Source organism: Syngnathoides biaculeatus, chromosome 17 (assembly GCF_019802595.1).
Source record: "Syngnathoides biaculeatus isolate LvHL_M chromosome 17, ASM1980259v1, whole genome shotgun sequence".
Lineage (NCBI taxonomy): Eukaryota > Metazoa > Chordata > Actinopteri > Syngnathiformes > Syngnathidae > Syngnathoides > Syngnathoides biaculeatus.
In genome coordinates, this window is record NC_084656.1 from 11,021,785 (window position 1) to 11,048,781 (window position 26,997).

At 42.3% G+C, this 26,997-nt stretch overlaps 1 protein-coding gene across 11 annotated transcripts in view; it reads right to left on the minus strand.

Annotated features, from left to right (window-relative positions):
- Positions 1 to 4,172: 4,172 nt before the first annotated feature.
- The window catches only part of LOC133490695 (probable E3 ubiquitin-protein ligase HERC1), a 64,591-nt gene continuing 41,766 nt past the window's right edge, over positions 4,173 to 26,997 (minus strand). For 6 of the 11 annotated variants that reach the window (XM_061801072.1, XM_061801077.1, XM_061801074.1 and 3 more), the window contains 38 exons: positions 25,825 to 25,908; positions 25,388 to 25,574; positions 25,190 to 25,317; positions 24,728 to 24,945; positions 24,401 to 24,660; positions 23,369 to 23,421; positions 23,099 to 23,293; positions 22,151 to 22,316; positions 21,852 to 22,086; positions 21,269 to 21,506; positions 20,618 to 20,883; positions 20,356 to 20,483; positions 19,482 to 19,612; positions 19,042 to 19,263; positions 18,313 to 18,440; positions 17,956 to 18,155; positions 17,619 to 17,733; positions 17,411 to 17,539; positions 17,032 to 17,130; positions 16,536 to 16,709; positions 14,092 to 14,376; positions 13,949 to 14,014; positions 12,825 to 12,950; positions 12,613 to 12,751; positions 12,299 to 12,480; positions 12,051 to 12,206; positions 11,860 to 11,982; positions 11,424 to 11,526; positions 11,169 to 11,338; positions 10,553 to 10,691; positions 10,317 to 10,486; positions 7,967 to 8,136; positions 7,678 to 7,843; positions 7,093 to 7,169; positions 6,760 to 7,012; positions 5,949 to 6,101; positions 5,300 to 5,605; positions 4,173 to 4,596 (listed from right to left, as the gene is read on the minus strand). In XM_061801072.1, the coding sequence (XP_061657056.1) occupies positions 4,411 to 4,596; positions 5,300 to 5,605; positions 5,949 to 6,101; positions 6,760 to 7,012; positions 7,093 to 7,169; positions 7,678 to 7,843; positions 7,967 to 8,136; positions 10,317 to 10,486; positions 10,553 to 10,691; positions 11,169 to 11,338; positions 11,424 to 11,526; positions 11,860 to 11,982; positions 12,051 to 12,206; positions 12,299 to 12,480; positions 12,613 to 12,751; positions 12,825 to 12,950; positions 13,949 to 14,014; positions 14,092 to 14,376; positions 16,536 to 16,709; positions 17,032 to 17,130; positions 17,411 to 17,539; positions 17,619 to 17,733; positions 17,956 to 18,155; positions 18,313 to 18,440; positions 19,042 to 19,263; positions 19,482 to 19,612; positions 20,356 to 20,483; positions 20,618 to 20,883; positions 21,269 to 21,506; positions 21,852 to 22,086; positions 22,151 to 22,316; positions 23,099 to 23,293; positions 23,369 to 23,421; positions 24,401 to 24,660; positions 24,728 to 24,945; positions 25,190 to 25,317; positions 25,388 to 25,574; positions 25,825 to 25,908 (6,326 nt within the window). In that variant the 3' untranslated portion in view covers positions 4,173 to 4,410. Of the gene's footprint in view, positions 4,597 to 5,299; positions 5,606 to 5,948; positions 6,102 to 6,759; positions 7,013 to 7,092; positions 7,170 to 7,677; positions 7,844 to 7,966; positions 8,137 to 10,316; positions 10,487 to 10,552; positions 10,692 to 11,168; positions 11,339 to 11,423; positions 11,527 to 11,846; positions 11,983 to 12,050; positions 12,207 to 12,298; positions 12,481 to 12,612; positions 12,752 to 12,824; positions 12,951 to 13,948; positions 14,015 to 14,091; positions 14,377 to 16,535; positions 16,710 to 17,031; positions 17,131 to 17,410; positions 17,540 to 17,618; positions 17,734 to 17,955; positions 18,156 to 18,312; positions 18,441 to 19,041; positions 19,264 to 19,481; positions 19,613 to 20,355; positions 20,484 to 20,617; positions 20,884 to 21,268; positions 21,507 to 21,851; positions 22,087 to 22,150; positions 22,317 to 23,098; positions 23,294 to 23,368; positions 23,422 to 24,400; positions 24,661 to 24,727; positions 24,946 to 25,189; positions 25,318 to 25,387; positions 25,575 to 25,824; positions 25,909 to 26,997 lie in introns of those variants that run through there. The other 5 variants (XM_061801081.1, XM_061801080.1, XM_061801076.1 and 2 more) reach the window with 2 other exon arrangements.

Sequence of the window (26,997 nt, forward strand, 5' to 3'; positions counted from 1 at the left end):
TAAGCACACTTATGAGCTTGATAAAAGAATTAAATTTTAAAGACAATAGCTGTACATACAGTACAACTCACACTGACATTGATTGTGAAAGTAGAGGCAAAGAAGTATATTGTGCGTTCATTTGGTGAAAATAAATGCTTGAAAAATAAGTTAGTGTAATTTAAGGACTGACTTTCCATCAATTTGTCAAAAAAATTGTACTGTCATTGCTGGATTATTAGTAACCTTTTCTGCTTAGTGACTGTTTTCACCATCTTTATGTTTGAAATGTATTCTCTGTCAACTGATTGTTGTTGTACTCGAGCAGCTCCAACTACCGAAGACAACTCCTTTACGTGTTTTTTACATAATTGACTAAATGAAGATAATTCTGATCTTCATTTGCATCCTGATAAATGTCTTAGCCAAAATTGTAACTTTTTTTATTACATTGTATAATACTTTTCAGCAGACAAGATGTCCTCTGATTTTAGAGGCTCAAAAAAAAAAAAAAAAAAATCACAAGGCCATCACTAAATACCCTGAAAGCCTTTCATCAAGTCCTGATCTCCTTTTCGCCAGCATCAGAACATCACTTGGCAGGACATGACATCAGCGGCTGAAAGCGTAACGTGTCCGCGAGGTGTGATGGTCACCACGCTGCCTGTCCTGGAATAAAATATAAAGACAAAACCACGTTTGTGAATTCTGGTGGCACCTTAGGACAAACCAAGTAACTAGAGCAATGTGGTGCGTACTGTAGGTGCCTTGAGGCTGTGGTCTAGGGAATGACGTCAGGAAAGTGGTCTGTTGTATTGAGCTCTTTGGGAGCAGGGGTGCAGCACCTGATTCTGGGCCCAACACATCTTTAACTATACGCCTAAAGGTTACTGTCATATTGGCCTTGTTAATATTGCTACCTCTACCAAGTGTCACTGGGCAGAAATATATAATCATTTCAATGAATTTTCCCATTTCCCGTTCAAATAGCGCAACTATAAGTCACGTTGAGTCACCGGTCCTATAGTGCCTCAAGAGACCATGCACACATCCATTTCAGCAGGCTGTTATTGGTCCATAGCTTCACACAAGAGACATTAGTGCTCCCTCATTACACTGCCATTAATATGTTTCATCACTCATGTACTGCACTTACTGATGTTTAACAGGCTAATGTCTAATATACTAAATGAAAGTGTGTGACTTTTAGTCTTTTGTATCGACCAGAAAAGCCACTAAAAGTCCACAGTGGATTCTGGAGTGTACGGTGCCACAACCACCATGTGGCAGTGTCGAGTTGAGCTTCATAGCAAAGCAAATTTATTTGTATACCACATTTCATACACAAGGTAACTAACTGTGTGATTTACATGATTAAAAACATTTGAATACAAAGAGCTTCAGATGTCAAGTGACATTTGATGAAAAGAGATAAAAAACTGTAAATTAGACTTCATATTAAATATTCTCTAATTTTTCTTGCTATCATATTGTTGAACGGTCCCCAACTGATTGAAGCATAGAAATGATTGAAACAATGAATTGTTTCAACTAAAACAAAATTGAAATATAGGCTTATCTTCTATTTTGGGTTCATGTTTTTATGTCTGATCTACACACTCCGCACGTCATTGGACAAACATCTGTGTCATCTTTTCCTTGACTTGCCAACCTTTTTGTAAAGTACATTACCACCATCTACAGGCCTGGAATGCAGCACTATCCACTGCAATTTCCAGCAGTCTGTTTCATATTTCACTGACAATTGTGTGAGCTAAATCAGGTGGGAAGACTCAAAAGTAATCTGATAGAATTCTTTGGTCTTAGTTGAGGCTCTGACTTGTTCCAATCTATATATAAAATCAAATGAAAGCAGTTCTGTTTATGTTTAGCCTGTTAATGTACAATTTGTACATATCAAGAAAACAGGTTCTCAAAATTTGCAAATACAGTGGCTGAAATAAGTACTTAACTAGTTATGATTTCTTTCACTAAATATACTTCCAAAGCTGTACCAGATTTTGGGAACAACCAAAGTAATCCACACATATAAATGAGAACAAATAAGATCAGAAATTAAGTTGTTTAAAAAGGAAAACATGAGATAGGGCAAAATTATTGAGCACATGAAGAAAGGGAGGTACATAAAGGCATGCAAAGCCAAGACAACATAAAAAAAAAGGTCTTGTTCCCAAGGTGTGAGTCAATATGCATGATGGCAAAGGGCAGAGAGCCGTCTCAAGAGCATCGCAAAGTAATTGTACCAAAACATAACGATAGCATTGTTTACTGATGCATATCTAACTTTCTGAGCACAGTTTGGGAAATAATGCGTAAGTGGAAAGCTAATCTTACCAGCACAAATCTGCCTGGATCTGGTGCTCCTCACAAGATTTCTGACAGAGGAGCGCAAAGAATAAACAGAAGAGTTGTCCAAGAGCCAGAGACCACCTGTAACCTATTACATATTCGGCCCCCATGGCCATGCTCACAATGCAGGACCCCATTCTGGGGAAAAAAAAGCAGTAAAAAATCTGACAAGGAGTTGAAAAAGTTAACACTTTGAATGTTTTTTACTTTCCCTTTTTATTAAACTGAGACTAACGCATGCATTGAACTAAATTCAGTAACTCGTTTGTTGTCTCACTTCTCACTGAGGTGCAACAGCCCCAATGCCCTCTTGTGGAATTAGAGTACACAACATCTGGATTGTATTACAAATTTCAAGTATATTAATTTCCGACTGACTGGGTGTATTCCTGACCAAGGTTCAGGAGAATTCACACGCACACATTTTCTTACCACAGATACAATAATGGCCAGGCTGTGTTCACTTTTCCTCACCGGTGGCCTTTACCTGAGGTTAGTGTATTCTTATTTAAGATGATATATGGATGCTATATATAAAAATCCCTTCTCTCGCAGTTTTTGTTCTTCTTTCTCTCTGCTGCGAGATTGCTGACTGCAGGTTGAATTTTACTGTGTAGAAGCAGGTTGCATAATAATATTAATCGGGTGCTCTCAGCAGAATAAACTAATGGCAGACTAGCTATGAAAGCAAAAAGCTTAAAAGTAATACAAAGGTACAGTATGTGAAGGGGGTCCTCAATTTTCTAGAGCGAGGGCCAGGTAACCCAAATTTGTTCGTTAGCGGGAACGAACCGCAGTTTTATCACTAAGAACACAGAAGTCATCTTTTCTTTCTGAACTTTTCCCAATATGCGGTCGTGGCCTTTTAGGTTCATTCTCATATTTTTGGCTTATATTTTACAGAAGTGTCCTTCCTCAGTCAAACTCTATTTATATGGGCTCGGGCTAAAAATATGTATAGCAAGTATTAGATATTTAAAATCTTATCTTACACTGCCCAAAAATGTCATTTGTGTGTGTATAATAGCATAGCTATTTTTTTTTTCCCCAGATTTCCATGTACAGTATAGAGCCACAGGAATATAATGAGGGATAAATTAGTATTGGCTAAAATGATGTGTACTTTGAAAAGTTGTGGAAAATGAGTTATTGCTGAACTGTAGTTAAAAAAAAGTGAAGCTTTCAGTTTGTGTAATTTGCCTAATGAAGTTCAGTCCATTGACTCCCATTAGTTTACGCTGCTGACTTGCATGATTCAATATGGCAGACAAGTACTACAGCAATGGACCATCCCACTCGATGTGAGGTCTATTTATATTTGATGTCTCCGTTTTCTTCCGTTTAACTGGGATCGGGTAACGGGAGCAGCAGATTAAGCACGATGCCCAAACCAGGTCTTCCGGGATCCTCAGATGATCCTAAGTCGGGCGGGAGTTGTAGCTCAAACTCTTCAATGCAACATTGTTACCTGTGTGTAGTTCCCATGTCTGACTCTTAGTCAAGACATCCCAGGTTCGAATCTTGTATGGCGTTTGTACGTTCTCCCCGTGCTCATGTTTTCAACGGGTTCTGGGGTGACTCCCACATTCCAAAAGCGTGCATGTTTGTTTCATTAAAGACTCAAAATTGTCCTTGAGTGTAACTCCTTGTCAAGGTGTGATCTGCGTCTCAAGCAAACTCAGCTGGGATAGGCTCCAGCTCACACACACAACCCCGAGAATAAGCACGAAAGAAAATGGATTCTCCCAGTTAGTATCTCGTAATTGTCACACAGTGCAGTCTATTTTCTTTCTTCTGTTCACAAGCTGCAATTAAAGCAAACTGTCAGTGTAAACCACAATACAAGTAAGTACTCTTTATTTTACAGTAGTACTGCCAGAGTCTTAAATTATCTTCGAACAAACAGGCACATTGATTCAGTGGCTTATATGATAAGAAATAATAATTGTTGCTTCTCAATTCAAGCCCTGCAATAAATACACAATATCTCACACAAACGCAAAACAACAACACTCATCCAGGGTCAATATAAATTAAAAGCCAGTGCATATAACGGTGACATCACTCCTCGGTGTCGGAGGTCTCCAAGGGCTCCGTGTTGTGTGTCAGCATGTAGTTGTCCATATCGATGGAGGGGCAGTTGTGTATGGAATAGCGCAGACGCTCGGCCAGCACCGCCTGGCTCGTGTACGGTGGAAGACGCAGGAGGAAGAAGCATGTCTGCGCTGTCGGTAGGCCATTGATGGGCTGGGGGTGATATAAGATATGCCTTATTTGAGCCTTTTTGAGGGGAAATTCAAGAGGCTACAAAAATGATAAAAAAAAGCATAACACACATTTAACATGTAATTAAACTGACTTATTTTATCCACCGTATTGATTACTTTTATCTTTATTTTTATTCACTTAAGAATCTTGGAGCAGCCTGAAACGCAAATTTACGCATGTTTCTCCCTTGAAATGAATAGAAATGCAATTTTATCCCTTCTAGCAACAGAACAAAGGTTGTATTCATTGGTGCGTGAGTAAAGAAATAAATTGTGAGTAAATAAATACCGTAGAATACTGAGATAAGTGAAAACACACACTCTTAAGCATGGTTTGAGCTTGTTGCAAAATTTGCATTTCTCAATTCCCAATAGTTGTTAACATGTTGTAGCAGTGCAGTCCCTCTGCATAAGACAGCAAGAATTCTCCTGCCAGACCACATCCATTCTGCATATGTTCCAACTTTGGCCACAGTGCCAGAGCTTGCCGGTGAGGGTGCTGAGTGAGGCTTTATGGTCAAAACAAATCCTCTTCCCTTCCTTCCGTTGCGTCTCAATGCATGACTAAACAGCATTGTTTTCATCGCCATAGATACTGCGTGCTGGGCAATGGTCAAACACATTCCACAAGGCAACGCGGCTTTCACTCACTTTCACTTTCACTTTTTACAGGCTTCACTCACCCGATCCACTTTGATGATCTGGAACTTTTGGGTCATGTCCGCCGGGTTGGACGGAAGTCTGGACCTGCCGGAGACGAAGCGCAGGAAGAGAACGCGCTCCTCGTTGGTGAACTCCTCCAAGCTCTGCCAGAACCAGGCCACCAGCTGGTGGCTCTCTGAGATGTCGCGGTAGTGCACCAGCTTCTTGAGCATCTCCACCGACACCTCGGGCAGGCCACACACAAGTTGCTCCAGCTGCTGGGCGGTCAGCAGCGAGAGGAGCGGCACGGGAATGATGGCCGACATCCCCTCTCTGACTGACGCCACCTGGAAAGAGGACAACGTCAGCTTTGCTGTCACTGATTCAAAGTAAGTAACTTGTGTCAACCTTATGTCTTATTTTTCCTTGTTTCATGTTTTAATGCAAATGGAAAAGAGCTTTCCAAGGATGGATATTTTTGCCTAACTTTGTACTTTAAAGAAATTTGCTAAACGAAGCACTGTGTGCGGATTTGATTAAAAAACAGGAAGGCTTCACGATTTTGGTCAATTAAAGAGAAGCTAGAATGCTCTTGGGATTGGGAAAATACACAAGAGACAATCCTGTTGAAAGCAAAATGGTTAAACCCATGGGGGGGGAGTCACCAACTTCACAATCATTGCTTCAAACCTGAGAATCCATTTCATGAAGTCTGTACTGCAGCGCTCTTTCCACATATTCTGTCCTGTTGGAAAAGTTGAGGGAAATGTTTTGGCCTCCAGGAACCACTGGAACCAGGCTTCCATCTGCACTGTAGGCCACGAATGAATCCAGTGGGATCATCTTCACAAGGAGACAGTAAGATTTATTTGAAAATAGATCAAATGTATTTGAGGTTGAAACTAATCAGTATGTCATTCGTTCTTTCCATTTTCAACTGGCAATTGAGAAAAACAAACAAAAAAAGGTTTGTTTTCAATCTGACAAAATAAATAATGTACCGGAATCTTCATATTTCAATTTCAGGAAGATGCACCTTTCCTGCACTCAAAACCAGTTTGAGAACATCTTGAAATTTGTCTATTTGCACCATACTGTACGGACTTTTTGGTCCCACGCCCCTCTAACCGAGACATATACACAGTACTGTTGGGCCTCATGTATCATCAGAAAAATGAAAATAATGGTGTTTTGGATGTGATTTCTCCTGAGTATCCGGGTCCATATGTGGTGTTCTATGTGGAAATGAAGGAATTGAAAAATGTGTTCAGACAGAAAAACAGTGGTTGAAAGAATATGTTGCATTGCAATAACGCTTCAACCGTGTTTGTCCTTTATACAAGATCATTTGACTGTGGTCATGGTCCTGATACTCAACCTATCTTTACTCGTGCTTGTTACCAAACTTCCAAGTCATGTAAACCCGGACAATTAAATATTAAAACGTTTTATATTTCCTTGGCAATTAAAAATGAATGATATGCGGATTGAGACATCTCACCACATGGAAGTTGTCCTCCGTGATGCCACTATTCTCCAAGTGGAGAATGCCCTGTAAGGTGCGATAAGTGAGGAGGTCCACTTCTTCCAGGTCTGGCTCTCCCAGAGGCATGGAGCAGAGCTGCTTCCACACCCACGGCGCCAGATACAGGTCTAGAGGCTTCTTGGTACGGATGGCCACTGCCATCAGGATGCCCAGGAAGCGAAACTGGACCATGTGATCTTTGGAGAGAGCGGCTGGGTTCAGTAGGAACCTGTTGGGACAAAAGATCCAAGCCTCAGACTGGATGTTCAACAAACCAGATGCTGGGATATAACTGAGAGGGAAGTGCACCTGTCAGTGTGACTCCCCACATCGGCAAAGCTGTTGGGGGTACGGATCAGGAGGTCCACCACAGTAGACTGCAACTCCTGCCAAAAACAACTAAACTGGTCAGTTTAGGGTTGTCTTTACACAATTCCGCAAGAGAGGTTGGGTTGGTCCAGTTTGAGAACTAATCCAAAGACTAGTTTACACCAACAAGTACTTAGAAACGTGTAGAAGCGGTGGTTTCTGTAGGTTCAGCAGTGTTTGTTTTTGGCAACGAAGGAAGCGGACTGAGACAAGTTGAAAAGGGTTTCTCGGCAAATAAACCTTGATGTGATCTCTCTGCTGGTCAAGTGTCAACGGGACCCTTCAAAATCCCGGTTTTGCCCACTGAGACGATTTGAAGATGTGGATTTGGATTGTACATTTTCTGGTGTGGTTTGTTTGTTCAGGCGGCACGGTTGCTCAGCTGGAAAGCGTTGGTCCCGGGTTCAATCCCAGACCCACCTGTGTGGAGTTTGCATGTTCTTCCCATGCATGCGTGGGATTTCTCCAGGCACAACCACCGTTGTGGATTTGAGTGTTATTTTGTGTGGCTATTTTTTTTCTTACCTGGCACATCTCTGTTATGGTATCATCAAACACTCCACCAGCATCGTCGGCTCCCTCACCGACGAGCTTGACCTTCCACGCTCTAGACGGCAGTCGCAGCTCCAAAGGGTTCAAGCTCACCACTTGCTTGGCGACTTGCACAAAGATTGGCTTGCTGGAGCGCCCTCTGCAGGTTCGTTTAGGAACAAACAAAAACATCATGAAATACTCCTATTTTCAACATAAAAGGGAAAAAGGACTAGTATGTGTGACCCACTACATTACCCATTTCCCTGACAATTGAGCATACCTTGTGGAAATGCGTTTCACAGTTATCTGTGGCCCATATGTTTTTCCTTGGGTCATAGTTCTGCCAATTGAACGTACTAGAGGCAGAGTATTGACTTTAGGCGATAGAAGACCTCTGAGTTCACCACGGATGATAGCTGTAGTCCCCGAACTGTACCTCGAAGTGCACACCTTGAATACAAACCAAGGAATAAAAGAGTTAAATAGATACAGAAAAGCAGGGGTGGGATTAAATACTGATATTGTGGTTTGATTAGATTGTGGTAAATTATCAAAATATAGCAATATAACATGGTTAAATCTCACAGCACAATATCATTTAAGCGTGGGACAAAAATCTCAAGATCATGTTACCCTGCATCGTTATCTCTCGTGGAGATATCATTTAAGAAAGGGACAAAAAAAGAAAAAAAAAAAAAATCAACACAAATCTCTCACAATAATCAATTACAAGAGGGGAAAAAAATATCAAATAAAATCACATTTTACCACAAATATCTCTCAAATTAAAATATCATTTAGGCTAGGGACAAAATATCAGTTTTATACAATACCAGATATGAAAACAGTATATCTAGAGGTGTCATTTTGGTGTGGGCCAAAATGTCGACATTGTGATTTACAGTAACCAGTCATTGATCACCGGGGGGAGGTGATAGAACACCCCTACAGTAAATGAAATCCACAATATATCTATTAATTACTTTTTTTATTATAGTCATTATAATTAATGATTTCATTTAGGCATTTCAATGCCAATTATATTTTCAATTATACAATAATATTAAATAATTATATATGAATTATCAAGTATTTTGTCCACCTAGGTTGCCATCCACACACAGTGGAACACCGATTTAATGGACCCCGGCAAAATAGGTATTGAATAAAACGGAAATTCCGATAGTTATTTGTCGCAATGAATGAATGGCCCCACACCCAACAAAAAAGTCCCAGGGTGTTTGTCTTTGGTGACACATGCAAGTGAACCGACACCATTTCGCATCCTGTAATTGCTGTGCCTGCACCGCAGGGGCTGAGGACCATCCCAAATCAATAGGTGGACCTGGCCACAGGAGTCCACCTGAGAGCACCAAGGGATCCTGGGTGGACCAACGGCCCACCGAGGTGCGCCGAAAACCGGCTACCTACAGGTGGCCGCAGAGACCCAACGCCAACCCCTGAGGCCGAAAACCACCACTCCACCCCGCCCCATGCACCCCACGACTACTGCCCTTACCCCTAGGAGAGCAAGACACCCCCATCAACCTGCTAGGCCCACAAGGTACCCAGTCCAAAGGCATGACGGTGTCCCGTTTAGTGGAAAAGAGGGAAGATAGGGGCAACTGACAATTGAATTATGAGGGAGTCAACTCAGACAGCAGCCGCAGAGCATGAAAGGTGGGCCACCACATCAAGCAGGCATCCAGCCAGAGAGAGGCGTATGTAGTGCATTAAAAGAAAGGGTATGAAGTGCGTGTAATATATTAAAATCTTGGGAGTGCAGGCAATGCAGACGAGCGGGTTATCTGGACCGGAAAACAACATTGAAGTACTCGTGTCGCCACACCAGTTCCCCAAGAAACCCTGAATATCTGTGTGTGCCAAGATGTGGCTAGTGAAAAAAAAAAACATTAACAGTGAATAGTGTAATTGTGCTTAGTGAGTGATTAAGACGCATGGCTCCTGCATAGTTCATTAGCGTTTTAAATGGCTACGGTACTCACTAAGGGTTCTTTATCTGCTAAAAACATTAACATTGACCTTCCCTGAGTCATTGATGCCACATTTAAATCAATCTATCAGAGATGTCCGAGTGAGGAATTGCACCATGTTAACCTTGAAAAAAAATCTACGCTGAATTGTATCTAAGATAAATTAACCATGATACACAGTGAGATTATCACGTTGTCATCTTTTTCATTTTCATTGAGAAAAGGGAGAAAGAATATTGATATGACAAAATATTGCATTGCTATATGGGGGCTATTACTGATACTGTAATGTGACTGTCATTTTTTGCTGTCAGTGTTAAACCATTTTGTTATTGTCATTAACTATTTTTATAATATATCATCTAATCGATTTCTGGTGATATAGTTGTGTAAGTGAATCATTTCTGGTGCTTGATATCGTGACATATTGCAGATGTTTACTGCCCAAGATATTGCCTTGATATCGATAGTGCTGCAACAACATGCTCCCATCCTGACACCATTGGGTTTTCATTTCCTTTTAGTTTTTATATCCATTTTTCAATCTGCTTATCCTCTTCTTTCTTATGTTCTTATGAAGTATAACAACTATATTCTTGTCGGACAGGTTAAAGGTCTAATATAAAATATGATTACCATATTTTTGGCATCCAGGTTTAGCAGCCGCCATGACTTGAACATGAGATCGGAGAAGTGGTGGAGCACCCTGAGGCGCATGCTGAGCAGATGAGGACTGCAATCTTTCAAAGTGTTGTACTGGGGAGGGACACACTGTGGAAGACCAAGCTGGAAATTTCCGTAACCACCTGCAGAGGATTTTTATGTTAGTATCAAAGTCGAACAATTAATTAGCCGTGGGAGTGTGCGAGCACCTGAGGTTTTAATGGCTGTAGAGGGCGTGGTCCACGCCGAGCTATGGCAGCGGCCTGCCGAGATCTGTCGGATGTTCTTCCCCTGGAGAGATGTCACCAGGGTGGGCTCCTTTACCAGGTTGGAATGTCCCAGACCAAGCTGAAAAACCCATAGGAGAGCACAGCAAATTTTGATTGAAAGTTGACTCGACAGGTACTTGGTGGCATTGTGAGGAAATGGACAGTTCCCAGCACATAATTGTGGATGACAGGAAGAGATGGGTAAGCTACTGGCTGACTATCGACTTAACAATCCATCCCCCTGACACCAATTGTAACAATGCTGAAACAGTAAAAAAGTCACCCTTAAATTTGAACCTTATTGAAAACCTTTTTGTCCCTCTTTAGGGAAGTGGGCTGAAAAACCACACCTGGGTTCTTAAAATTTACTATCTAAGGTATTTTGGAAACCAATTTTCTTCATTGATTTTTGCATTATTAATGATCCTAGTCAATTTTGACATCAATTTGTAAACCAAATTTTGCATTATAAGTTGTATCAAATGTAATGTGACTTTTGGAGCACTTTCTAAAACAGATCAGGAAAAGCGGTCCCCACAATAGTCAATGAGGTTACCTGTCCGTCACTATTGCACCCCCAGGCGTAGACGTCGCCGGTGGAGGACAGGGCGAGGACGTGTTCACAGCCCAGGGCCACGTCCTCTATGAAATTCCCATCCAGGGCCGGGACCACCTGAGGACATGACTTGTTCTTGAGCATGGCGTCGGGCAGGCCAATCAGGCGCTCTGTTGGATGAACATATAAATAAAACAACAGAACAACCATATGTATGCATGATATCAATTGTCTTCATTTTAAATTCAAATGTACCTTGTCCAAACGTGTACACGTGTCCATCCCTAGCCAAGGCAACGGAGAACTGAGTTCCACAGCTGACCTTCTTTATTCCTTTATTACACAGCTGCTCCACTTTCTGAATATATGAACGACAAAACATGCCAACACTGTAGATGAGTTTTCCAAACTTTGGTGTTGAGGCCCAAAATTGGCATGCTATTACTATACCATTTTACTCAAAAAGTCGACATCCCTCTATACTATACATAAAATTAATAGAATAAAGAATAGGAGGAATAAATTTGCAATTTTACAGAAGTAAAGTTGTCATTTTATCAGAATAAAGTTTAGATTTCTTTGAGGGGGAAGCCCTTTTTTAGCAACCTGATCTGAAGCTGAGTAAATATAAAAGCACACTGTCATGAAGTGAAATATATTTTTAGAGGATTTGCTAACCTGATCATCATACCTGAGGGTAGTACTTTGCAGTTGAGGAACCGGTTCCCAATTTTCCGTGATCTCCGTCTCCAAATGCCCATACAATTGTTCCATCAGCAGACAAGACCAGTGTGTGGTTGAGACCACATGACACCTGAGGAAAATATAATTCATGTCATTTAATTCATCTTAAATTGTGCTAATGAAGTATAAAGTATTTACCTGTCCAACATGATAACCCTCCAGTGCAGCCACCTTCTCTGGCACCATTTTAGTGGATGTTGATCGTTGACCCAGACGTCCCGATTCCCCACAGCCAAAGGTGAACAGTTTCCCATCGGAGGTTACCACGGCAGAATGCCGAAAACCGCAGGCAAGCTGTAAAGAGGAAGCAAAGATTTTATATATATATATAAAGAAAAAAAATCTACTACTTTAGACTTACTTTTGAGTAAAATTCTCTCTTTTACCTGAACGACATCTTCCCCTTGCAAGGCCTTGATTTGTTTTGGTCTCCTTTGCCTTTCAGTGTTGCCATGCCCGAGCTTCCCAAAATCACCGTCCCCCCAACTGAACACTTCCCCAGTCTCAGTCAGCGCCATGGAGTGTCCGTCTGACCCGCAGGACGTCACTAGCTGAGTCACCACGTAACCTGCACACAGACAGATTACCGTGTAGAATATAATGCTAAATTATTATGATAACAATGTAAGAATCTTGATAACGTTTGGAAATAAGGAATATTTGGGGACATTTTCCTTTTCTTCTCAAAATTATGTCTTACCTTGAAAAGAACAGATAATAGTAGGGACATACAGGTCATCAGAATTTCCTTGTCCCAACCTTCCGTACTGTCCTTCTCCAACCGCCAGCACACTCCCATTGGATTGAACCAGGAAAGTGCAGTTCTGACCACACACCACCTAAAAGACACACAAACTGAAACAGTAGGAATTGTAGTCATCAATGGTGTGCATGTTGGAGATTCTACAGTACCTGTTGTGTCTTTAGCAGAGAGGGTGCTAAGGTAGGCGTCGTGGGGTTGGTTGCCATTCCCGCCAGCTGTCCGTAGCGTCCGTTCCCCCACAGGTACACTTCGCTTTTACCCCCTTGCTGCCATTCCTGTGAAAAAAGTTGTGCATGAAATTTCAAGTTGAGTCAAAACTCAAACATGTGAACACTGCTCTAATGGCTTTCAAAACCTGAGATGTACTTTTTAGCATGGCCTTACAAATGGCAGTCCCACTTGTGACACCAATTTTTACACAAAAATGTCAACCTTGCTCTGTTTGCTTGTAAAAGCTTCGAAGCTCTTTTTGTTGTGGTGGTCAGACGTTGCAACAAGAGGTAGCGACATAATACCCAATCCCCCAAAATACAATAGTATCCCCTGATTGCTATCTCAATGTCTCCATCTCAGGTACACCATTTAGAGGGTTCATCTATCCATAGGGCCCCCTTAAACAGTGCATTCCACCAAGGCCGCCTTACAAATCCTCCCACTTCTTTCAGCAATTTTAATAGTACAGAAAACTCCAATCCAGATTTAAATGTTGATTTACAGAATGAATGAATGTGTTAAAAATGCTTGTGCAAAAGAACCACACCAGCTCTAACAACTATCCACTTAACTTGGGTTGCCATTTTTCAAAAAGGTGGAAAAGCAAAAATTTGTCATTTTATATTCAAACCGGGATGGACAGAGTTGAGAAACCTGCAATGCCCTTCGAAATAGAGCCCACCTCTCTGGGGAGGTAGTAAGCTGTAACAACAATTCTTCCCTCATCTAACACCCCATTTCTTGGAGCGAGAGGAGCAAAAACTTCAACGCAGATTTATACCCCTATGTATATAGTTGATAAATGTATCCATAAACTGTAAAAGTTGGGCTTTTTTGTGTGGGACTCTGATCTATAATCTATCCATCAATGTCCTGACATAATTTTTAAAGTTGTGGAGGAGTCAAAACTGTAACCTTGATTTTAATCTCAGTCAATACAACAACAAAACCATCCAGGACAATAAGACTGGATCTTCAGTCTCAATCCAGGATAGGTTTCCCAGTAAGTGATGTAACATATATCATTAGAACCATTATAATCGTTCTAACTAACATTCACCTCGGGTTGGGTGGTTGCCCAGGACATGAGCTGTTCATCCATCCTGAAGCTCCACTTACTATTGTCCTAAGAGACAAGTATAGCAAGATTTAACTGCAAGCACAAACTCCATAATGGTCATTTTTCTGTCATAGAGTGAATACCAGGGCTTTTGAGATTTCATCCTCATCTCCCTCTTCAAATTCTGGAATTCCAAAGGACTCCGGGAAGACAGTGCCGCTGGCGATGGCCTCGGCACTGCGCACAGTGGTGGCATAGGTGGCGAGCCAGTTCCACTCGGTAGGGCAGGATCGGGTGTTGGGGTTGGCGTGATGGGGCGGGCAAGGGTAATGGCACAGGAGCTCCTCCAGGGACAAACCGACAGCAAGGGATGCCAGGCTCTGCAGGAAGGCACTGTTGACTAATTGGTCACCAGAGACCAAGTGGGCCTACAAGAGAAAGAGAAAAATTACCTGGATTGATAAGGCACAAATGTGTATCTAAAGCGGGGGCAAATATACCAATCAGGCCAAATATGAGCATTTTCCCCTCAGAAAGTCAGGAAATGCCTGACTCTCGGGTGTCACAAGAAGATTTTCCTGGGCAATTATCTTTTGGTGTTGTGGTTGAGTTAGATCAAGCTACGGACTCCATGATTGTGAAGTGAATCGGAATGATAGCCAATTAGGAAGTGACCTGAGGCTTGTGCTGTTCGGCAGAGACAAACAGAGGAGCAATTAGTTGTCTTGAGTGTTTATAACACATTTCAGAAGCCAATAACCACAATAAAAATTACCAGTATGCAACAATGCTTTGCAGCAGTTTCCTCTACTACAGTGTACCCCTGCTTATTCGTGGTTTCCTATTCCCAATTTTTCTCCGGAAATGAGAAACTTAGTGACATGTTTTGTGCTCTTTGTGTAACATACTTTGATTACTTGGTCACTAAGATTTAGAGTGCTCTGGCTCCCCTGTTGCAACATGCTGCATATTACTGGATAGTCTGAGTACTACAGCAGACATTTGGTCCAGGTGGAGGAGCTTGACAATGGACCTTTCCAACCTGTCTCGGACGATAATAGCCAATTAGATAGTGATATTGTCTTAACCCCTGGCTTGACACGGCCCTCTTGCCATATTGTCCCACAAGCAATGCTGGTTGTCAGTAGCGTGCGCTTGGAAAAGTTAATGTTACGAAGAAAATGGTCCTCAGATGCATTTGGGGAATGTGCAATTCTGATGAAAGATATCCTGCTAAGTTACAAGGGGCCCGGCTGATTCATTTTCCTAAGCCTAAAACACAGTTGACCAAGTGTCGATGATGGATTGGCTCGCGGAAGAACCGCATGTACAACTAAATATGGACAATATCAACAAACACAAGGCTGTATGTTCGAAGGTAAGTGAGGAAAAGAATCTTCTCTGAGTTTGATTTCATTACTATCAGTGCTTTATACAATGCAAGAGAACAACTTTCACTTTGTTAGTGTATCAATGAACTAAGTGAATTAAGTGTGTCATGTTTTATGCCGATGAGTCGGGTTAGTGATACGTAAATGTGCGATACCATGCAAGAGAAATGTCCACTTGCATTACATCAGACTTTTAAGACAGAGCACCGGGTTCGATTATGAGCCAAGTCAAATCAATACACCCACTCACTTCTAAAGAGTAAAATGATATTACTCGTGATCTTTCCAAGTAAAAAGTACTCACCCTGCTTTACATGCGCAGTACAACTCCACTACTTTATCCTGTTGGATTTCAATATGAAGTTTGTGAGGCGTCAAATGTTTTTGCATCGATCGCCGTTTCGCTGTAACTCTGACATTGCGTCTCGCTCTGTCCAAAATCTTAATTCCGTGTGCATATCCTTGCGTGAAATAGTTGAGACCATCTCTGTAGAACTCTCTTGAACAAGTCTGACGCATTTGGCAAAAAAGATACCCCAATATTATATGGAATACGTGATAGAGGACCCAGTTCAAACCTATTATGTTCAGTCGCTATTTTGGAAGATTGTGGGACATAGCAACTGTAGCTATGGGGACAGAGCTGAAGATCACCAGTCGGAAAGGTCCATTGTTGGCATATGGTATAGATATGTGGTGTGCTGAGTTGTTTATGTGGTGTACTCTACAAACTATACTGTGCCTGGTCAAAGCACAGCTCGGGGGCTGCAAGGGGGTCTTTGACCATTTTTTTGCGGGTCTTAAATTTGTGGCTCGGGTGTCGCATCCACCTCTTTGACAAGTTTATGTTCACCCGATGCGAAAATGGAGAACAGAAATAAATGGAAAGACTTGGAATAGACAACACTAGAATACTTCCCTACCCCTTGCTGATGAAAAATTTGTGGAAATAAATCACTGATCACACCTTGTGTGTGCGCAAATGTGGATATCTTGGCTCTTTGCAAGAACAGTAAATATTGTGGCTCTTAGTCTTTGACTGGCTGGCCACAGTCAAAGATGAAAGAACACACTTGCCGATTTCTTCCTTATTATGTGGGAGGTCGTTCACATTTTAAAAATGGGCCAAGGCATAAAGAAACCGGTATGTGTGCATACCCCGCTTTATGGGTCATGAGGTAATAACTGTTAATGACCTGCTCATATGCATACTGCTCCTGCAGCAAAAGGGGCAGCCTCTCCAGCAGCACAGCCAAACAAGGGGCCCGATGTAGACCCAGGATACTTTGGCTTCTTAGTATCATGCGGCAAGAAGCCAGCACATGATTCTGATCGATCCAGTCTGGGGTACAGCAGATCAACAAGACATCCTGTGTGGTGTGGAAAAAAAGGACAAAATTATGTCATAATCACCCCAACTGGAAGCTCAAAAGTCAAACTCCTCTGAGGTTGTAGAGTTCAGAATTCGACCAAATTTTTGGGAAAAGTCAGACAAAACCGACAGAACCCAACATGCAAGTATTTGGAATGCTGGATAAAGTCAGAGTACCCAGAGAAAAACTCAAACAAGCAAGGGGAGAACATGAAAACTTCATACACAAGCTGAAATTTGAACGCAAAAAACCATGACTGAGGCAAACATGCTCACCACAAGCTCACAGTCATGCACACGTTAACATTAATCCAAATTACCTTTGACCTTCCAAAACAGGCCACAACACCGATTTTAGGGATCCATGTAGTACTGACGACCGATCCCAAACCTGTAACAGTCTGCAACACTGAACCATCCTGAAAGGACACACATATCCCAGAATAACTGATGGCCATTATAATTGCCATGATTTTTTTTTCCTCCTCATTAAAAACACGATTATTGGAAAAATACTGCCAAGAAATGATTTCAGTGTTTAAATATAGAGTGTTTACTTTGTTTTGCATTTCAGTTTCATTGTAAACTACAAATGGAAGTGGTTACTTATTTTGGGTGGGTCTGGAACGTATGCGTCAAGATAAATGGTGGTTCTCTATATGTATTATTTAACAAAACCTACAAGTTATCCTCTCTCACCTGTAAGGACCAGATGTTGAGCAGCCCCCCGATCCCTCCAGAAACCAGAGCCAGACCACTAGAGCAAAATGATAGCGATTTCACTGCTGTAATGTGACCATGGAGGACAAACACACACTTTGCACTCTCCTGAAACACAAAAACTTTGCTCTTAGAAATTTTGATAGTTATACATTATTTAGTTAAAACAAAAATTGGCTAAAAATACCATGACATTGGCACTTCTGCGCTCTCTCAAAGAGCTTTTCAGCGTGGTTGACAGAGGCACAGCAGCACTCCCTTGTGGCAACGTCCACACATGCACAGAGCCATTCTGACAACCTCTGTAAAAAGAAGAGTAAATAACACATTTCCACAAATGGTGTTTGGCTTTGCGGTTAAATCTTTAATGTAGCTGGGTGTAAAATAACATCTACAAATAGATACAATTGGTAACTACTGTTTTTTATTTCAGATGAGCTTAGGGAGGGGTTCATTTTTTTCCAAACGTGGCCTCCATTTGAGTAAAAGTTTCAGATTTGATGACGTGAAGAGAAGAAACTCACGTCGCAATCATAAGCATGGGGTCTGGGGCTTGGCCTGCGAGCGGGCACCACTCGGCGACGTTGACTGTGCTGGAATGAGTGAGGGAGTGAAGAGTCACCCACACACCCCCAGAGCAGCCCAGGATTTGCACTACCTCGCCCCTGCCCAGGCAGAGCAGTAGGTGCCCTGTGGGATCCCACTTGAGGCAAGTGACACTGTCCTGCATGTACAATTCAACCACAGAGGAGATAAAACATTTTCTTTCTTTTTTTTTTATTTTACTTTAAAGCAGGGTTGGGGAATCCTTTTCCTATAAGGGGAAATTTCTGTCTGTAGGATTCCCACCTCTGCGTGGATTAATTACATTGAGGTCAGACCTGGTAGATGGGCAGCACCACCAGGTGCTCACTCTCATAGGTCTCAGTCATCGCCAAAAGGATCTTTCCACTCGGGTAGCCGACTGCAAAAGGCTTTTCCTCACTGTGCCAGGCCACACACTGCGGAGCTGGGAAAGATCAATGGACAGGAAGGCCTCATTAAATATATTGTAGGAAATTTAGACTTCCAAGACACACCCTGGACTTTGGTGGAGTACACCAAAAAGGATGGGATTACTGGATTTTCTTAGTGGGTTCACTATTAAAACAACAATTCCCCAATTTCATTAAGATGAACTTGTCTGGGAAATAATATTGCTGGCACCTTGTGGAGGGGATGCTCCACCCCTTGCCAAGACCCAGTGAAGCAGTGCATGCACTTTCAATGTGTCCAAATGCAAGTGAAGGATTGCAGGCCAAGTGATCTTTCGCATTTGGTGGGTACGTAGTTTGTTCGGATGACATATTTGGACAGAATAAAAGTCCACATGCTTCATATGCACTGTAAGCTTGTCAAGAGGCGGGGTTTCCCCTCCAAGAGGTGCCAACAACATTACTTACCGGACAAAATCAGCACTCCCCGCTTTGGCGATGTAGGCAAATATGCCCATGTCATTCTCACCACCCCCGCACAAATTCGCATTTATCCGCCTGAACTGAATTGACTTTCTATGCAATTACACTGCATGAAACGCCTCCAGTGGGTACGTAGCATCAGTTTCGCCTCACCCTCTGTCCTGTAGCAGTGAGTGAGCTCAGTTGTCTTCACAACCAAGTCGACATCCTGCATGGTGACGCGCAGCCAGCAGAGAGAGCCGTCCAGCCGTCCAATCAGCAAGCTCTCAGTTGGTCGGAGTTTGTGTGGCTGATCAAGAAGCCACAAGCTAAAGGCGGCGGCCCAACACAGCGCCGTGACCCGGGATGCTTGAGTTTCAATGTGACAGTGAGAGCCTGCAGAAGGACAGACGGACATAAAACGTGACATATGATCAAAGATGATGCCAGTCATTCATTTTCACCCCATTACTAGAAGGATATGACAAGTCCACATCTTTTTGTACCAGTAGAATCCCTTATTTGTTCAGATTTTAACACTTAATTCCAGAACTTTACTGAAACTAGCCGATAACGTACCAGTTCATAGCATACCTCCTTTTACCAACATTTACCTTTTATGTTCATGATGGTGATGTGTTTGTTCTCTGGAGCAGCCAGGAAGTCTCCCCCTGTGCTCCAGTACACAGGCAATGACATGTGATGATATCTGCCAGCCCTCTCAGAATTTGTTCTGTCCGTTTTACTGGAAAGAAGGGGGCCAAAGAGAAAAAAAATTTTTCTGATGATTTAAGTGTGATTATACCCAGAGAAAGATGTTTATTGGCCAAGTATGTCAAAATCACAAATTTGTCTCTGGTAATTGAAGTCAATCACTTGTGCAAAAACATGTATAAACTATATAGGACTTACAGTATATTCAAATGCACAAATGACAGTTACTAGCTGCATAAAGTGTGAAAAAGAGCAGGAACACTGATCAAATTGAATTGAATGATGTAAATGATGCAAACTGACAGTTACAATGATGAATACTGTGATAATTACACTACAGTCCTCTGCAAATTGCCCAAGAGTCATGATGAAATAAGTCAACTGTGGAAAAGGTTGATGGACAGGGGAAAGAAGCTATTGGAATGTCTGCTGGTTTTGGTGTGCATTGCTTGATACTACTTACCCTAAAGAAGAACAATGACAAAAACAGTACTCAGGCCAAGGTGTGATCACGAAGAGTAAAAGCAAATTCCCAAAGGGAACCAAACAAACAAATAGTCATTTTTATTTCTCTTTTTTATGGACGAAATAGGAAAAAACTGAAAATTTTATTTTTATTAGAAAAAAAAAACAAACATGTTTTTACATCATAATATCCACCCCTGATCACAGTTTTGGTTGGCCATATGAGCAATACTTAGATGTCAGGCATCCATAAAGGATGAGTAATTTTACTTTACTAAGTTTTATTTTGTGATGGATATTTTTTATTACCTGGTTATGCAGGAGAAGGTGGTATGCAACTGGGCATTGTTATCGCTGATGCTCCACAGCTGTACCACTTTATCCTGGGAGCAAGTAGCCAGGAGACTCTGCTCACTGTTCCACAAACAAGTGGCCACCTAAATAACAAAGTCAGGATTAATTTACGCTCACGCTCAATATTCACTTCCGCTGTTCACACCCAATTTCATGATTCAGTGTTCCAATCCTACTTTGCTGCCACATACATACTGTCCTCTCACATCACACACACCTTATTATAGTGTCCTTCCAGCCTCCTGATGGGACATTTGCGCAGATCACCTGCGAGGTCACTGTAGGTCTGGGCTCGGCCGGGTCCGTCGTGCCCGGTCGTGGCCAAGGCCTGTAGCAGCCGCTGCGTCGCCCACTGGCGGTGTTGGCTGCTCAGCATGGTGGAGAGCGCGCATGCCGCCAGAGCGTTGGCCAGCTCGAGAGGGCCCACTCTGGTGCCGCGATGGGCAGAAGGACAAGTGGAAGATATCCCCTGGTATCCTGCATCTTGGTTGGAAAGAGTCAAGGTTTTTTTTCTATATCTTTGTAAATATCAAATCAATATTTTCCATTAAAAGAAATAGAAATCTATTCCAGCACAGCTACCCCAATAATAAATAAATGAATAAATTTTTATTAATAATTACCAGTTTATTGTATTGTACTATAAAAAACACAAAATACTAAAATATTTAAATAGAACAAAGTACAAAATGTATGCAAATGTATGCTCAGACGACTTACGACAAATATGGTCATGCACGTTTTAGCAAAAGAAGTATAAATATATTGAATTTTTCTTTGCAACATGCAACAAAAAAAATGGAGCAACTGGTAACGTGTAAAACACGTAAGTTGGTGCACGCGTAATTCATAATTTTAAAAGAGTTACCGTGAGTCTCGTATTCAGGCTTGTCAGCACCGTAGCAGTGAGCGCCCTTCTCGGTGAGCAAGGCCACGAGACTCTGTGTGACCAGAAAGGACGCTGGGTGCTCGTTGCACTCCTTTGGCTGCTGCTGCTGCTCTTGTTGTTGTTGGGCAGTGGCAGACACCACGCTGACTGTCAGGCACGGTCGCTGTTGCACATAGCTACTGAAAATGTTTACCCCAGTTGCCGCTGCCATCAGATCCTAAAAGAAACCATGGAGGAGTATTTGTACAAGAGAACAACATTAACCATCAATAATAAACATTCAAGAAATAGTTGATATTTCTGACATTTTTTAAAAATATTTTTTTCATTTGAGGAGACTTTACTTTTAGAAATCATACTAAATTTAACATATAGCGAACTAGATAGCCAGATGGATGAGGGAGTGTAGACGTGTTATATGTAAAATGTATATTTCTAATGTTAAAAATCGTTTGGTATATACAAAAACACACAAAGACAGACAAACACACATGCACAAACAAACATTAACAGCATGTATATAACTGTATGGTCTCTTATTATAACACCCACTTCGTCATACCTGAGTACATATCTCCACCAGTTGCCTGTAGGCGGTGGGGCTGTGGGACACGACGCTGCCGATGGCCGCCGTTAGGAAGCTGAGGCAGCTGGAGTTGGCGCGCTCGGAAGCTGGCCCCTCGCCCTCGGACCGTCTGTCTGCACACGTGTTCTCCCTGCCCGCTGCGGCGAGCGTCATGAGTCGCACCAGAATGCGGATGTCTGCCAGACCCAAGGAGTCCAGCCCGCCAGACGGGCTAGCAAAGAGAGAAAAACGAGGAATAGCGACACATCAAACCGAAAGAACATCAGTGGACCTACCTGCAGGAGGTTTGAGAAAGAGCTCGCATCACCATGCTGTACGCCAGCAGGATCTGAGCTGTGGAGGTCACTCTTCTTAGTGCTTTCAGGCGGTCATGAGAGTCCTTTAGAGATATGGCCTGCTGCCCAAGACTCAGGGAAATTTTCGGCTCCACAATAGCATCCCCTAGAGGTGAATAGAAAACATGTCTCATTGAGATGTGGAGAGTCCTTTTTGGAATAAATCCGCATGAATCTGCATTTTCAGATTTTTTGCAATCTATCCTCCTTTTTTTGGTGAAAAACTTGTCTGTTTTTCTTCTCAGATCAAAGCAGAAACAAAAGTACAGTATTACTGCGGCTATCTTGGGCCATTTTGGTGTTGTTTAATTCACTTTTAAATCTGCATTTGAGACGGCCTGTTTTCTAGTGCTAGTGCATATTTCTGTTTGCCAATACGTGATATCACATCACTTGGTACTAGTCACACAAAGGTGAATTGTTTTAAGGCATTGCTCGGCCCCAATCACTCAGGAATAGTGGTGATTTTCACTGAATATTAGAATTCAATAGTAAATAAAACGTAAAATTACGATGGAAGTTTGACGAGGGCCCCAAGTTTAAGTTATAAAGTAATTTTATTTTTCTTTGTGTTGCATGCAAAAACTGACTCGACCACTTCAGTGAAGAGAAAAATAAATGTTGGAATCGCTTAGTGAAATCTCAGTTCCCAAACAAACTTTTTCAAACAACCTACATGTACAAAATCTTCAGACAAGAACGTCACATATTTTAAGGACCTTTCCTTTTTGCTGTAAATTTGCCCTCAGGATGGTTCCCATTGAAGTGAAAAGTGCAAATCATTGTGCTATTATAAAGAGCTGTAAAGTAACGGTTAATTTAACAGAATTAACACACCATTGCTGGAACAGGGCAACAAATTTAAGATCGCAACTATAACTAGACTACCTTTGGGATTGGCCCTCAGAGGATCCTCCGAGCTATAGACCAACGCTCCCAGTGGATCGGGTTCAGTGAAGGTGATGGGGTCCGGCACCAGCTTCTTTTCAGTCAGGCCTAGTGGTCTCAACAGGAGGCCACAGTCCTCCAGTCCTGTCAGTCTGCCTTGGTCACTCTCGTCTTGGTGGTTTAGTTCCCAGTCATCTGGAAAAAGAGTCATGTTGTTCACGTAAAAATCAAATGATGAAATGTATTTGAATGAAAAGTAGCCCTACTCACCATCGGAGGTGCTGTCCAAGCGGCCAATCAGATCACTTGTCAGGCCTTTTGTCCTGAAAGAAATACATGAGGCAACAATATTGAGAAATTAAAGGGGAGGTGGGAACAAGCAGTAAGAATACAATGTTTAGTAGAGAGTAACAGCAAGTTACCATATTCCCTAAAATATTTTCTGTTCCTTAAAAAAAAAAAAAAAAGCATTGGACCTCAAACAAATGCGGTGCCTCATGTTGGCTTTACAATGATTGTGGGCACCTTGTGTTGCACAAGATGTCATTACCACAACACACAACAAACAGTGCCTGCCTGTGAGGGATCTGGAAAGTTAACATTTGCGCCGTATTCCAAAGAGAATCATGGAAACATTTCAACATTGAGGAGGAAAAACTGAAACCAAGTATAGGCAGGTAGCAGAGAAGAGGGCCGTTGGCCTCAGTCTCAAAGTCTTGGATTTGTATTTCGACTGAAGCCTTTTTATTTGGAATTTGGATCTAGTCCCTGTGCTTGTGCAAACCTTTCCAGCCCCCTCCCCACATCCCATAAATAGGAGTGTTCAAACTATGGGAGGTGGGGATTTGTGAACCGCCATACATTTTTAGGGGGCTGTAGGATATATGAGAAATGCTGTTGCTCACTACAAGAGTGGATCTTTTCAAGGAGGGTACAGGGTTCCACAGTTGCTTGCGACACAAAAATCTTGAAAAATCATTGACTTTTTCATCACCTGGCAGTTAGAAAAAAAGACATACAAAAAAATATTTAGTGTAATTGCTCTGCATATCTTTACCTACACTGAAGAATGTCCAAATTTGCATGGAAAGTGTTTTTGTCAATGTGCCCTGCAATGGGTTGCCAACCAATCCAGGGTGCCCCGCACACTAGCTCACCTGCAACCCTAATCAGGATAAGCGCTATTGAAAATGGATGAATGGACAGAAGCGGCAGAAACATTGTACATTTGTGCAAAAACCCGGCAGAATCTGCACTCACAAAGAGATAAAAGAGAGGGTATGTAATTTCTTTTTACTTTACCTTTCACTCCTTGAATTCTGATCATTATTGTTGGCAGCGAGATACTTTTCCCTGCAGGAGCTACAGAGGAGGTAGAAGGGGAAGTTGGAGCCACACTCCCCTTTAAACCAGACATCCACATAGGCACCAGTGCTGTCGTAGCCCTTGCGCGCAGCGCTCTGGCCGCAGCCGGGATGCCGGCGCTTGATGTGATTATTGAACTGTAGGGTGAGGGTGTTGCACAGCTCACATTTCACCATCGGACTGTGTTCTTCGCCGCTCTGATAGAAAAAGACACAGGTTGTTTTTTGTAAAGCTTAGAGAGAAAAGGTTGCATGAATGTGTCACCTCCACTATGTGAAGAGTATCCCTCTCAAGACTGAAGAAAGGGGTGAGCAGGTCCTCATAGGTCTCATCATGATAGACGTCATCCATGTAACCTAGCTCAGACTCCTCCTCTGTGGAGAAGGGGTGAAACTCCACATATTCTGGCCAATCGCCTGGGTTCTGCTGGTACAGCTGTGGAATGGGGTTGGGTGATGGCAAATCTGAAGAGACGGGAATTCCTTTCAATTAAAAAAAAGGTGAAATGTAAAATGTTAAAACTTATTGCGATCAATCAAAAACACATTTAGGCAGCAAACTAGTCAAGCCTGAATTTGCCTTCTGTTGTTTCACTCTTCACATTAGTTTGAAATAGTTTCTTTCAAAATGGTTCCACGCCACATTTATTTTCTCCCACTGTTTATGTTGTTTCACATTCTGTAACAGCCCTTTTTGGCAGTAAATCGGCAGGGTCTTGACTCTGACCTGCCCTCCGAAAAGATGTCCTCTGAGTTGGGCCTGAACGGTGCCGCCTTGCCGGAGGAGGTCTGTTCCTTGTCAGGTGGACATCTAAGAAGTTCTCTCGCTCAATCCAGTCCAGACCTGGCAGCAAGCTGTCAACATTAAAGTCAGCTGGATCTGCGGTTGTATTTAAAATTACAAAATGTTTCTTGAATCACGGACCTCTCGGTGGGTTGACTCACGGGGCGTTCCGGGCACTGCACTGTTTCGGGCCCATCGGAAGACGGCGTGTCGGGCTCACCCTCTTGCCTGGGCAACTCCGCTATCTGCTGCTCCTCCATCAGGGGGTGCTCTAGCATCCAGCTGGCTAACACCTCAATCGTCCGAGAGTCCAGCTCACCCGCTACATCTATGTGGAGGACGTGGAGATTAAAAACACAAGGTTGTTCTGATCGTCATAGACTCAGAATTGATGCATGTATAAATCCTGAATTTGTGATGTTTTTCTTTTTTGCTTTAACCTCAGAAAAACAATATGCCGCATGCTTTTAATAGCTCAAAAGTCTGTTTTAGCACGCAATTGCAGGACAAAATGTTGCCATAAAAAAGCATATGAAGCAGACATTGCAGTGGCACCTTTTACAAAGCAGTGGTAGTACCTGCTGCCTCCATGGCAGAGTAGATATGTCTCATAGTGAATCCCATTTCTAGCAATCGGCTGGTGACAAACATTTGTGTCCGCTCTGGTGGTGAAGGAAAAAAGGAAAATTGCACAAACTCACAAAAAAAATAACTGAAAAACAACCCTATAATTTAATTGAGGGAAGTGCTCATGATTTAATATACAATACAGGCAAAAGTGATGAAATAATGATGGCGCACACAAAAGCACAAACTGTGTTGACATGCATTCTGGAAATGTTGTGATGGTAGAAATGCGGCCTGATGTGCAGAGATGGGCGATAAAGCGAGATATTTACTGTGTTACATTTAAGTCAAGTATCATTCTGAATAAATGGCGCTTGGCAGAGTAGCTTGAATGCACTATAATTTTCACTCTCACTTGAGTATTGTTGAAAAGATTTGATACTTCTACTCTGCTACAAATATCAGCATGCCATCCATCCATTTTCTTCTGTTAATCTGAGGTCAGGATGCGGGGGCAGTCGCTTTAGCAAGGAAGCCCAAAGTTCCAGCTCCCCAGCCACTTCCCTCAGCTATTCTGAGGGGATCCTGAGGTGTTTCCAAGGAAGCCAAGAGACACTGTCTGTCCAGTGTGTCCTGGGGTCTCTGCTTGGTGGGACATGCTTGAAACACCTCACCACGGAGGATTCCAAGTAGAAAACAGATCCCCGAGCCACCTCATCTGGCTCCTGTCAACGCGGAGGAGCAGCGGATCTACTCTGAGCCTCTCCCGGATGACCGAGCATCTCAACCCATCTCTGAGGGAGAGCCCGGACACCCTGCAGAGGAAACTCATTTTGGCTGCTTGTATCACTAGTGTCATTTGACTCCAATTTAACAATCAGATGGCAGAAGGCAATAACATGAGAGCACACAAAGCCTTTGTGGGTCAATTAAAGTGAGACTCTTTTGCAGGGAAAAATGTTTTTTTTTTTTTTTTAATCTTTACTTTACTGACAGACTTTTTTACTGAAAGACAATTTTATGATGCAGATGGTCATAACTATGTAGGCTTTTGTCTGTATAAGAATTTATAATTCAGCCAACTTTTAAATTGAGAAAAGACCTTGCGGTAAGTCGCAGATATGTCTATTGGTGTTATGGCAATCCAAATGGCAACATTAGCCCCATTTTATGGTCATAGTAAC